Here is a 14,382-nt window from a genome sequence, read left to right as displayed (position 1 = left end):
CGAAACATGACTCTAGGTTAAGTGTACATCATTCTTAGGGAGACTGAAATAAGATGTGCTGGGTTGATAAAGACTATAAAAATAAGGAAACCGGACACAGTACAAAATGAATAAAAATACAGGCATGTGGACTATAGTTGCATATTGTGCTTTTAAAAAGTAAGTTGTCTAAGTATTATAACAAAAAGAGGGACAATCATGTCTGTATAAGCTGAAGGGAGACTAGTTGGAGGTGAAAAGAGCAGAGACTTTTTCAAAGACAAACACAGTTATCTGAAATTAAATTTGACCTTTATCTTCAAGTAACAGGGTACAGTTGCCAAGCACCACCAGCAGCATTATAAGGATGGAGTGGTATTTGTCTCCCAGATGCAGAGCAAGTGGCTCCCTCTCCCTCACATCAGGGGTTTAGTTATTTACTGCATGTGGTAGCAGATGGTGGCCATTCAAAGGCCATTTGGTAGACAGACATAGTTCTCTTTTTATACCTGTTGTGACTTACCAGGAAATGAAGCTGGGAAGAAGGAAAGAGACTGATTTTCAGGCAAGAAAGCCTAAGAAACAAGAGTGACAGTTTCTAAGGTAACCAACCTCTTAGGCTGGGCTTTGACTATAAAACAAACTAGGAAGAGACGATGAAGACAGTGAACTCTTCTTTATAGTACCCATGTTGAAGCTTTTTTCTTACCTGTATAGTTCATGTGTTGTGAATACTTAAAAAAAACAAAAAAACTCTCACATTTTAATCTTTATTCTCTAGCTCTGGAGATTCACCAAATAAAATGTATTTAGCACTTTAAAGTATTAATTTAACATTGTTATCATGTGATTTTTCAAAAATACAAATTAAGATACAGCTGATCCTGATCTCCTTTCTCTGAAACAGACTGCTACTGTTCAAAGTGAGACGGTGGGTTTTAAGTGCATATTTGAAAAACAAAGTTAAATCTGCATTATTGCCATTCCTACAAACCAAAGTTTACTATGGGCATGATTCTGACACCTCTTCTAAGATTATCAATAAATTCTAACCTGTACAACTAATTCTCTTAAAACATTTAAATGATAAACTTAACTAAAATGTCTTATATTAGTAAGATTCACACATACAAATGTTAACAATACATATCAAAGCTAGTTTTCACTTAAATTTTAGAATTCACATTAAACGAACTTAAAGCTACAGGCTATGCAGTCACTGATAACTCCTGAATGAATCAACTGTCAAAATTTTGCCGCACTACATCAAAGGTCCTTCTCATGCAACCAAAGTACCAGGCATAAACTACCCTACCAATTCCTGACATAACTATAATGTTTTACTTCTATAAAAGCAAATCAGTTATCAATAACAAAATCTTGCTCATTTTGTTTTAAATAAAAACAAAACTAGTTTGGTTTGGTCCTAAAGAGTTTACAACTACAGGAAATCCTATATACTTGCCCTCTAGCTTAGCTGTAAGCTACAGATGAAAGCACTGGTGATTATATGCTGCTTACACCTAAGCTTTAATTACCCCAGGAAGGGTTAGAAGTAGTCTTAGAGAAGGTTTAAGACTGTCCGGTTGAGAAGAACGATAAAGACTGGTTCCCTTGTCTTTCTCTCCCTTTGTATATATTCTACAAATAATGCTATTTTAATTACTTTTTCCAAAAAAGGGAGCATTTGAAAGCAAATTTTGGGGTTGTAACAGACTGAGGAGGGAGGCTGAATAAAGGGAAAAAAGGAAAAGACCACAACATGATAAAAATTTTAGCAAAGCCCCTTAGTAATTTTGTACTAGTTAAATATAGCAGCCCATTTTCTGAAATAAAATAATAATCATTCCACCTCATAACCTATTCTGACCATAGTGATCACCTCTTGAGTGATCACTTATTCAACTCACTTATTCAAATTACTTGAGTAATATAGAATGTGAAAAAATGGAAAATATAAGATTCTCTTACTTTACCTTTTATCCCATGGATGGGATATTTAGAAACAAGAAAATATATCCAAAGTGGTAAATTTCTTTGAAACAGAGGCAAATATTTGGAAATAATCTCCTTTCCACTTCATGAATATATGAAGCAACCATGGCTGACATTTAAATCAACTGTTTCCTTTGATGTTTGCCCAGGTTCTGAATCATCCAAGCAAATTATACCAGTCTTTTGAATGCTTTCTAGCCTCTCCTAAAGAACAGTTCTGAGTCCAGATTCCTCATGTGCTTTTTAACTCACCCTTGAAAAGCTTTTTAACAGCTCTACACCATTACCACTATGATCAATTCTGTTGTCTGGCTTAAAATAACAAAATATTGAATAGTTTAGGTTTACGGATTAAGCCAGTTTTAATTACTACATGATCCAAAATGGAACTGACAAAATTTGACTTAGACTATTTTTTTCAGCTCTTCAAATTTCCAACTAAAATTCTGAAGCACAGATTAATCTTTAATACTGTAAGGGTGTAAGAATTCGTCTTTCCATGACATTATATACTCCAAATGCTTAAAGACTGGTGTATGTCTTATTTCTCTTTTTGTTCTGAAGTACAGCAGACTGTACACCTAACACCTTTTAATGATAACATACCAAACTGAGTTATCCATTCATTCAAAAATTTTCAGTGACCACTCTTGCTGCTGCTGCTGCAAAGTCGCGTCAGTCGTGTCCGACTCTGTGCGACCCCACAGACGGCAGCCCAACAGGCTCCTCTGTCCCTGGGATTCTCCAGGCAAGAATACTGGAGTGGGTTGCCGTTTCCTTCTCCCGAGTCTTGCTAGGTGCTATGAAATATACTGGTAAACAGACTATCCCTCCTCTCATGGAACTAAGGAGAATATAGACAAAAACTTAACAAACATACAATTACAAATTGTGTTACATAGAAAGAAAGCAACGAATGGGGTACAGCAGCTAAAAATAGCTGACTGGGGGCCAGGAAAACCCATTTTGAGGAGGGAACATTAAGCCCAGACTTGACAGAAAAAGGAGTCAATCTCAGAATGCACATACCAGAGAGTGGGAATGAGGTAAAAAGCCTTGAAATAGGTAAAAGCCAGCACATCTAAGAACAAAAGCAGCTAACACAGCTACAGACACCATGACAGGGGCAGTGTAATACATGAACTAAGAACCATATGTAGGTAGCCTTGCTGGCCAGGCAAGGAGTCTGAATTTTCTTCTGGTGTAAGTTTTAAATAGGAGGCTGACATAAACTGATTTATATTTTGAAAAGTTCATCATGGTTACTGTGGTAATACAATGGAGAAAAGTGGTAAAAGAGGACATGAAGAAACCAGTTAGGAAGCTACTGTAATATTCAATTAAGCTAAAAATGATGGTGACCTGGACTTGAGGGTAGCAGTAGAGATGGAACAAGAGTCAGATACTTCTGGATAGAAACGATAGGCTTATTTAGGAACAGATACTGAGAAAGAAGTAAGATGACTCCCTGGCTTCTGACTTACTCAACAAGGTATAGAGTGTTGCCATTTTTTACTGAGATGGAAAAAACAGGGAAGAACAGGCAAATGAAGAGAGTTATCAATCAACAGTTCCGTTTTAGACCTTTAAAATTTAAAGATGTCTATGGAGACATCCTAGCAGAAATGTCAAGCAGGTGGGTAGTGGAGACAGCAAACAGGATAATGCTAGAAAAATAACTAAGAAATACTAAGCATTCAGACACAACAAGATATCAATCACCGAGTAATGAGCATTTTTAAACTTGGTGTGCATACTTAATGATGACGCAGATTTGAGTCCACCACCCCACCCCAATTTTGATTTAGTATGCCTAGGGGAAAGGCACAGGAATGCATTATTTCTTAAGAAGTTCATGGGTGATTCTGATGGGGCTGACTCTCATACTACACTCTGAGGAGTACTGATGGATGAAAACAAAGCCCAGAACTGAGAACTGGGAAATTCCAAAATTAAACCTTGAGGAAAGGAAGACAGTCTGCAAAAGCCACTGAACAGGAACAAGATAGGGAAAGCAACAGTGCAGGAAGGGAATGGTAAACTGTGCTGAGTATCTCTTGAGAGTAGAGAAAAAGTGACCAATGGATATAACAATGAAATCACTGGTTATCTTTACAGGAAAGGCAGAGACAATTTAGGGCACATTATAGAGTAGGCAAGGCATGAGGAACAGGATGAAAACTCTTAAGAAAGAGTGGCCTGCTTTGAAGGGGAGTAAATTAAAGGTGCAGTAACTGGGGGAGGACAGAAGATATGTACGATGAAATTTAGTACCCATTTTTTGGATATTTTTGATCCAGTATCTGTGGTGTCTTATCAAAGTAACTACTGAATTCTAATTCATATAATAAAGTTTTTTTTTTAAAAAATGTCTTTCATTTAAAACATTAAATATCCCACCTATGGCCATGTAGAATTTCTCAGTATTGATTATATATATATATAAAATACCGCTTTCCCAAAAATAACAGAGAACTAAAATTTAAAGTGTTTCCTCTCTCCATAAAAAAGTTATAACCGCTTCATCCTCTAGCTCTTATTGTTATTTACCCTTGCAAGATCCTCTATTTCAGAACTGAAGTTTGTTTCTCCTTCCATCATTTCTTCCTCTTCTAATGTGCGTTCATCATCAAAATCATGAACCAGCATGTCAGCTGATGGATCAAATTCATGGTCATCTGATGTTGCTGAACCTCCTGGTAAAGAATATTTTGAACAGTTTGGTAAACCAAATTATGTGTACCTTATTAATATTAATGTATATGTTATTTGAAACTGGATATAAGTCAAGTAAAAGTACGAGGGAAAAGCTATGCATAGCAAATTTTATTTCTTGTTTTCTAAAATTCCTGCCCTTAACACCCCCCACAAAACATCTTTAAGGATTTTTTTTACCCTGTTTTACTTCTATATATTTACAGTTGCAACTATAAAATGAGCGTAGGGTGTCTGAAGAGTACTGTAATCTTCCAAAGCTTCAGTTGTAAATAATGTGATCATATCAAATAAAAATGATGTTCTGTGTGAAAAAAATCAATTATTAATTACCTGACTAATATTTAATAGACCCAATAAGTATGAATATATAGTATGAAATATACCATCATCTGAATATACAGTCTATGGAAAAGTACAGCTGAACTCAAATATTATTCTACTAGCACGTCCACAAAAATATATTTTAATATGAAGATAGCTGTCCTTAACTTGGTTGAAGTAACTCAAAGACAGAGTATAAACAGCAAAGTTTATTAAGACTGCATACAAAAGTCTTATGAAAGGTATTAAAAATAATCCAGTAGGTAACTGTTGTATAACTAATCTATTTTTAGCCTTGTGGCTGGGAAATATTGCTGAACTCAATAGGGTCAAAACTTGTAACAGTAGACTGCAAATGCTGGGCATATATTGAATATAGTCTCTAAACTATTCCCACTATGCCAAACGGGGACAAAAGTTTGTTCGCCAAAGACTGTTAACTAATAAATGAGTTATTTAAACAAACAAATCAATTAGCAATTTAAGTGTTAAATGTTATATTAATAGATATATCTACTCTCCTACTTCATCTTTGAAGAAAACCGATAGGTAAAACAAAGAAACACAAATGCTGATTTCTTGGAAAATCAGACAATTAAGAACAAGGGGGCACCCAAGACCCCAGGGTTGTTGTTACCTCCCAATATTTTTAGCATTAAGGATCATTTTTTGAGTGTTTACTATGCATCAAATACTATGCTCAAACACTTCACATACATTATCTCACTTAATCTTCCAACAGTCCTAAAAAATAAAAATAAAAACTTGAAGTTCAAAGAGTTTAATTAGCATATTTAAATTCACAGAGCCAGTAGGTGCCAAGAATGGAATTTTAATTCTGGATCTGTTAATTCCAATGCCTGTGCTTTTACTGCTCTCTAAGGCTCCTATTTAGTCAAGAGTTTCAGAAGCAGCAGATATTCTGCCTCAAAGAACACTTGACGAGAACCCATGGGTTACTAAGAGGAGTAAACAGCAGGCTAGGTAAGAGGGCAGAGCACTCAGAAGTCACTGTGCTCTTGGAGGAACAGAACAAAATATTGCTCTTAAATATAAAATAATGAAATACATAATTGCTAATCAGCTAGTCTATCTTGTACAGTACAAATTAGTTACCAAAGTCTTAGAGCAACTTATAAAGTTAAACATTTAGAAAAATATATTATCTTAATTTCTTCTAGAAATGAAGAATAACGTGGTACACTTTTAGATAGGAATCTTAGAACTGGATGAAGGAACAGACACAGGGTTCCCTAAGAGAAGTTTGAGAATTACTAATTTAGTTATAGCTTTTTTGTCCCAATCATTATCCCTTCTTTCTCAGTTTTCAATAGAAAACAGTCCCCAAACTCTTCATTTCACACAGCAATCTTCTAGGATGCTTAGTCAGTAATTATGTATTCCTACAGATGTTGCTATACTTTTCTCCCTTGCTGGCACAAAGACCCTAAAAAACCTCACGCTACCATTTTGCATATTATTATCCTAATCATAATATAATTCCTACTGAATGCAAATATTGTTATAAATAATTATGCTTAATTCCTAACTACCTACAATCTTTTACTAACTTAAAAATCAAGCTCACATGAGAAAACAGTACCAAATCACAAGTATTAAACACACACACACGCTTGAAGTCCCCCATTTTTGTTCATTATTTGCAAAGCCAATTTAAAGCCTTGTTACTTTAACCCTCCCATTATATGAAATTACAAAGTGTGAGTGAAGAGAACCTTTTCTCTCAACACTCTTAATTCCTTTCCCCACACATACACTGCACCGTTCTCTATAAACTTTCAATATCAGTTTTTTTCTTGCCTTAATCTTGACTTCTTTGTTTCAGTTGACTTCTTTTTACCCTGTTCTTCAAGACCAACTAACCATCCTATTCCTTTCTGTTAATTACTAAGGCCCATCAGTTAGGTTATCTCCCAGGGAAAAGAACCCCAAAAGTATATTATTAGGGCCAAGGAGTCTGATGCTTTGTTTAAGTATTTTGCTTCAGAATTAATGCAAATATCACTGCTTTATCACAGAATTCCATCCTACTGCAAAATTACTAAAAAAGTACCTTACCTCTTTGCAATGACTCAGAAGATAAATTCAGTTTATGATATATTGTATGGACTTGTTTAATCATTCTATTACCTTCCTACCCTAAAACCCCACCTCTAATGGCTACTAGATGTAATTAGTTTACACTGGTGGAATCAACAGACAAACTTCTTAGCCTGGGTCACATGACTGTTATTAGCATCAATTCCCTCATAGCTCAGTTGGTAAACAATCTGCCTGCAATGCAGGAGACCCTGGTTCGATTACTGGGTTAGGAAGATCCCCTGGAGAAGGAAAAGGCTACCCACTCCAGTATTCTGGCCTGGAGAATTCCATGGACGGCATAGTCCATGGGATCGGAAAGAGTCAGACACGACTGAGTGATTTTCACTTCAATTCCAAAGTGAAGATGTTACAAAGGACACAGCATTTCACCAATGGACCAAATTTTTTTACATTAAGTTTCTATTTCAAATTTCTCCACTGACTTTTTAAATTGCCTACAATTAGCATTACTTGTAAGAACAATAAACGTTTCTGTGGACAGAGGCCTGATGCGACAAATGCTGTCTACCTCAAAAGATCTTCCTTACTCTGAAAACAAAAAACATTCATTCTATTCGTATTAATACAAGCATTCAGCAAGTAATAAAAGCTATCAAAGACATTTTTTTTCTTCCAGCTCCACTATTCTTCCAGTTCACCCTAAGGCTGTTTTAATGCAGTGGAAACTGAGAAAACCACTTATTCATACCACTTTTAGAGTAATTATTTTTACGTACCTATGTATTACCTAACAAAAGTCTTGAAAGTTCACAAAAAAATATTTAAAATTTGATCTATTTGCAAAATCACAATACTACAAAAACTAGATGTTATCTTTTCAATGAAAATGATTTCTGTATTTGAAAGAAAAAAAATAAAGGCACAATACCATGTCCTAAAAAGGATATGGTAATTTATCTGAGGTCAGATTATTTCCAACTTCTTCCAACCTACTTCCATCTAGAACATATTTATAAACAAGAAAAAAAAATCCTTGAGTTTCAGAAATGTCACAAAGTCTAATAATGTACTTCACTTCCAAGAATATCAGAAAGACATTTTCAGCTAAAATAAATATGACAAAATCAACTGTCAATTTGTAGTCCAGGGAATTGGTGATGGACAGGGAAGCCTGGCATGCTGCAGTCATAGAGTTGCAAAGAGTCAGATGCGACTGAGTGACTGAACTGAACTGAATCATTTAGAACGGATCTAGAGGCAACCCACTCCAGTGTTATTGCCTGGAGAATCCCAGGAATGGGGGAGCCTGGTGGGCTGCCATCTATGGGGTCGCACAAGCGACTTAGCAGCAGCAGCAGAGTTATTCTAATTCAACTCCTACCTGACACAGAGCACAATGATTTGTGTTCAAGAAAAGGACCCTGAACAACTAAAAAAGCCTTATATTATTTTCAGCATTTTCCAAAACTTCCTAAAATTTAAAACACAAAAAAGTGACTGCTTCAATAATCTGAAAAGGTCAGTAATATAGCATTACTAAATATGCAATGTGAGATGTTTTCAAATAAAACAATACCATGCCTCAGGAGAGTTCCCTTTCTCACTCTTCCTAAGCTACTTTAGGCTCTTCCTTCACCTGCCCACCCCACTGCAGAAGGCAGTCTCCTCTCTCAGTAAAATCCCTGGACATTGAAGCAGGAAGATCAACACATACCAAACTCTTTCTGACTGCTGTTTAGCTTCTACCAATTGCTGACACACAGGAATGCTGGACCCAGTGGTATCAGAACCTTCGACTGAGCATAAGAAACCTAAATCCAGATTTTAAATAAAATATTCTAATTTTTTAAGCTCACTACACTAGCTGAACAAAAAAAAAAACACATCAATGGCCAAGATTTGGCCCAAAGATCATACACTTGCAACCTCAAAGTTAAAGAAAAAAATGAAATCTATATTGTATTTGGAGGAGACAACAAGGTCAGATACATGGTTAGAGGAGAAAACTTGATTCTAATAAAATTTTAAAATAACTTCCTTAATTTACAATACTCATTTGTTGAACCTTTTACCTTTCCCTCTCTCATTAAATGCATTAACAATAGTTTTCACAAATAAAATACTTTGAATTTTCTATATAAGCAAATATCTCTAAGCAGGTAAAGACTCCTTTTTAAAAATACACTTCAACTCAAACAGCAAATAAAAAATACACAAAATACATATGGCAATTCATTAAAAAAAAAGAGAGAGAGAGAAGAAACCCACAAAAAGTCATGAGGTTGAACTCACAGCAGCCTCACCTGTACTTTCATGGGCAGTCAAATATTTCATCCATTTCTTTTTCCCCAGAGAAAAGAAGCATTCAGAAGAAAAGTCAGTCAGATGATAGTCTAACTCCTCTAACCTTTATGTAACTAATAGGTCAAATGTTAGTTAAATAAAGATTAAAATATAGAAAATACTTACCTGGACTTGAAGACTCAACAGATGGCTGAGGGGGGGAGAAAAGAAGAAAAATTAGCATCTCTGTGTAGTAAATCTTCATGAACATTACAGAATTATTCAACAACTGATATGACACCAAAAACTAGTTACATTTTAACCTCTGAACTAAGACAAACGAAAACTTCCTGCAAAATCCCTCCTCTGACATTATGTTTATTTAAACATAGAGAAAAATCTAAAACATTCCTGAATCTAGAAATGAAGACAATAATGTGTAACTGATTCAGATTTCAAAGACAAATATGTATCTTATAATATATGTCATTCAAGAGATATGACTTTGGGCTTCCCAGGTGGCACCAGTGGTAAAGAACCTGCCTGCTAATGCAGGAGACGTTAAGAGACATGGGTTTGATCCCTGGGTCGGGTAGATTCCCTGGAGGAGGGCATGGCAACCCACTCCAGTATTATTGCCTGGAGAATACCATGGACAGAGAGAAGCCTGGAGGGCTACAGTCCACAGGGTCACAAAGGGTCAGACACGACTGAAATGAGTTAGCACGTGCACAAATATATGATTTCAGATCTCTGAATTCTCTAAAATATTCTCTCCCATCAATACAGGGAAAATTAAACCCAAGGTCTGCTATCAAGCTGCTCTCTGGCTTAAAATGAGTGTGAGAAGGGAGGCAGAAATAATTTAAGATGTTATTTAGAATAAAAACTATATTGTAAGAAAGCAGAAGGAAAAATTTAAATGTTACTTAAGTACAAATATTACCTTTACTAACACACAACATACTTTACCACAAAGTTAGCAATCTTACAAGGTCAATCCAGGAAGGTTATCTAATAGAAGATCACAAAGACTTTCCTATTATAGTACTCCTACTGTACCATTCTACCTCTTATAAATTTAACCACAAACATCTGGAAAATTTAAAGATAAAATTATTAGCAAATATTTTAGTATTATCACCACTAGCAATGGCAAGCCACTCCAGTACTATTGCCTAGAAAATCCCATGGATGGAGGAGCCTGGTAGGCTGCAGTCCGTGGGGTTGCTAAGGGTTGGAGATAACTGAGAGATTTCACTTTCACACAATGGAGAAGGAAATGGCAACCGACTCCAGTGTTCTTGCCTCGAGAATCCCAGGGACGGCGGAGCCTGGTGGGCTTCCGTCTATGGGGTCACACAGAGTCGGACACGACTGAAGTGACTTAACAGCAGCAGCAGCAGACAGTTTGTGGCTGTGTTTTATCATAATTCAGCTAATTCAACAGTTAAAAACAAGTCATCTAGAAACATCAACTCCTGTAAGATAAATTCAAGAACACAAATTCAAAAGATGCCTCAAATGACAAAATCTTTATAACTAAAACCTTGCCTATTCATTCCAAGCTGTCTATTCAGGCTCATCAGAAGTCAGAGATGCTGGAAGTTCAAAAGTTCTAGCAAAAAGATACGGATATTCTAGTATTTTCCTTCTTTCTAAGATATGGAGCAGAAAGGCAGGAACAAAATTGAAAGGACAAAAAGTGCCCAATTTTTCAAAAGCTAGGCCTCTAAGATAAATTCTTATGAGATACTGAAAATTCCATTTTGAAAACAGTCTACATCACACTATTGCCGTAAGTGTGACATTCTAGAGTCTACATGGTGACTTAACATTGTTTTAAGGCATACGTTTCCAAGGTTCCTATTTGTTCCTTTTAATTCTTACAAGAGAATGGTTCTTGTCCATAGCATTGACTCATTTTAACAAAAGACCATTATTCACCATTATATATTTTCAAGTGTCACACCACCATCTTGAACTGCCAGAGTCAAAACTGCTACTTTTAAATTTGGCTGTTGGAGAAGACTCTTGAGAGTCCCTTATACTGCAAGGAGATCCAACCAGTCCATTCTAAAGGAGATCAATCCTGGATGTTCATTGGAGGGACTGATGCTAAACCTGAAACTGCAATACTTTGGCCACCTCATGCGACGAGTTGACTCACTGGAAAAGACTCTGATGCTGGGAAAGGTTGGGGGCGGGAGGAGAAGGGGACGACGGAGAATGAGATGGCTGGATGGCATCACCGACTCTGTGGACATGAGTTTGAGTGAACTCCGGGAGTTGGTGATGGACAGGGAGGCCTGGCGTGCTGTGATTCATGGGGTCGCGGAGAGTCGGACACGACTGAGCGACTGAACTGAACTGAACTGAATGGGAAGCTGTGGAGTAGGGTAACAGAAAATAATGTAACCACAGAAAGAGTTTCTAGCTTGCTTAACATCTTTTGATGTTGAAGAAGAGAAATGTTAGAGGATGAGATGGCTAGATGGTATCAGCAATACAGTGGACATGAACTTGGCCAAAATCTGGGAGATGGTGAGGGACAGGGAGGACTAGTGTGCTTCGGTCCATGGGGTCGCAAACAGTTGGACATGACGGGGAAACGGAACAACATCTTTTGAACAGTTCTAGCTCACTTCTAGCTCAAAATGCATTAAACCACCACAAATATCACACAGCAAATCAACATTTAAAAATATTAATCCACTTTCACGCCAAACTTTATTTCCCAAGTTTAAGCACAACCTCTATCCAAGGCTACAGCAAAGTTAATGATTATCTTCATCTGGTCCCAGCTTCACTATACACAGAGTAGCCTTACACTGGCCGTTTTTCCTTTTTAGTAAACTTCTGGGATAGGTTTGAAAGGCTTAAACAAGAGAAACCAGCACGTCTTTCAAACTAGCTTAAAAGAAATAGCTCTTTGAGCATTTGGTTCTTTTTGAACACTCCAATAATTATTCCATTTAACAGTCTTCTGTTAAAAAAATAAGTTATTCTACTTAAGAATAAATGGTACATTTTCATTGATGTTATTAGATATTGGCAATAATAGACTGAATTGCAACTGGGGTCTGTATAGTTTGCAAAACTCCTCAAACTGTGCTAAATGCGAATAAATATCATACTGAGTTTTGTTTTATTGGTAAACAGTTACCACTGTAATGCTCTGAAAAAGGTCTAAAATATGTTCCATTCATTAAGGTGCCAAATGTTAAACGACTGCTGGCGTAAAACAGAACACCCAGTGCTCAAAGATAGCACTAATCATAGAATGTAAGGCATACTAGGATGTTTTCAGAAACATGATTTGGTGGATGGTATACCTGGATTAGCACTGGGGGAGGGGAAATAGGAATGGTTTGCCTATAGATATATATTTTAGTACTCTATGCTCAAAATAAAATTGTACTATATTGGGTCATGAGGACAGGAGTGAGACTGGTGCGGGGGGGCGGAGGGGGAGAAGGAGGGAGGAAGGGACAGTGTGTGTGTGCGTGCGCGCGCGCGTGCGGGTATGCACACACGCTCAGTCACTAAATTGTGTCTGAGTCTTTTGCAACCCCATGGACTATACCCGCCAGGTTTCTCTATCCATGGGATTTCCCAGTCAAGAATACTGGAGTGGGTTGCCATTTCCTCCTCCAGAGGATTTTCCCAACCCAGGGATAGAACCCGCATCTCCTTTCCTTGGCAGGAATGTTCTTTACCACTGAGCCTCCAGGGAAGTCCATTATATCCAATTAAATCAAAGATCAACTTCTGGAAAACAGGCATTTGAAAATAGTTTATACTGTAAGCATTACTTTGGCCCAAGAACAAATAAACTGATTATCTTTCATTATGAGTTTAGTATATAAATACATATAAATGTGAGTTTAGTATAATACCAGACATTTCAGTATGAAATGAGGGCATTTTTTATTTAGATATTTAAAAGAATAGCAGAACCAGTTTATGTTCATATAGTACTACACATTTCCAAATGCATAAATTTACTTGATCATGAACCTGGCAATAAAACCTATCCCACCCACCTCATTTTATAGATTAGCAAACCCAGGGAGATAAACTGACTTGATAAAGATTCCACAATAGGTGGTAAAGGTAAAGCTTAGGACCTAATTCCTTCTATATTTCTGAAGGAAACAACTATTAAATATGTAAAAAACAAAACAAACAAAAAACTTCTCTTTATCTCTCTCCTCCTTCCTCTTTATGTTTTTAAAAAATGGCTTTCATCTAGTCAAAGCATGTTTAAAATGTGACTGCAAGTTGTCATCTGTCACATCAGACTATTATCTATGTCTCATTAGGAACTGGTATCTAACAATACCCCCCAGAAAACCTGCAACATCTACCATTAACGATTACAGTAAATTAGAAAAGACAGGGAAAAACTAGAACTAAAGCTAAACAGGTACTCATTTGTAACAATACTTATTTCCAGAAAAATCTCAAATTATAAAATGCAATCAGTAAAGAAGATTTTTTACACTGGGGATTAAAATGTACTTAAAACACATTCATGTATTACTGATAGAAATATGAGTTAAAGCGTTCTGCAGATCATCTCGCCAACATGAACTTACCCTACTGATATAACTAAAAAAGCACATAAAGATATGTGTATCTCAGTTATTACTACAGAGTTGTCTATAGCAGAAAGTTGGGAAAAAATTTAAGTCCACTATTTAACTAGTTAGAAATGAAACATAGCTTTTCCAAGCAAAAGAAACTACTAGTTCACTAAAAAGAATGAGACAGTTCTGCGTCTGTTGACTGAGGGAAAGAATGCTAAATACATGTGCGTGTGTATGTGTATTAGGAGTAAAAGAAAAGTATAGAGGAAGGGGAAAATTGGGCTGGAACATACATAAAAAATTTTTCCCCTAAAGGATACACAAAAATCTGTTAATAAGTTACCTCTAAAGCATGGGGTGGGGAAAGAAGGTTTTTAATTCTATGCCTTTTGATACTGCTGAATTTTTTAACCACGTGTAAGCATTATTC

The 14,382-nt window shown here is 36.3% G+C and overlaps 1 protein-coding gene across 10 annotated transcripts in view; it reads right to left on the bottom strand.

Annotated features, from left to right (window-relative positions):
* Positions 1-14,382, bottom strand: part of MIER1 (MIER1 transcriptional regulator) — a 69,029-nt gene that overhangs the window by 43,576 nt on the left and 11,071 nt on the right. For 6 of the 10 annotated variants that reach the window (XM_055403965.2, XM_088835372.1, XM_055403972.2 and 3 more), the window contains 2 exons: positions 9,547-9,571; positions 4,525-4,670 (listed from right to left, as the gene is read on the bottom strand). In XM_055403965.2, coding sequence (XP_055259940.2) covers positions 4,525-4,670; positions 9,547-9,571 — 171 coding nt within the window. Of the gene's footprint in view, positions 1-4,524; positions 4,671-9,380; positions 9,418-9,546; positions 9,572-14,382 lie in introns of all 10 variants that reach the window. The other 4 variants (XM_088835369.1, XM_088835370.1, XM_088835373.1 and 1 more) reach the window with 2 other exon arrangements.

Source organism: Moschus berezovskii, chromosome 4 (assembly GCF_049115385.1).
Source record: "Moschus berezovskii isolate FMDL1 chromosome 4, NW_MosBer_1.0, whole genome shotgun sequence".
In the NCBI taxonomy this organism is placed as follows: Eukaryota; Metazoa; Chordata; class Mammalia; order Artiodactyla; family Moschidae; genus Moschus; species Moschus berezovskii.
This window is presented reverse-complemented; position numbering and strand designations above follow the sequence as displayed.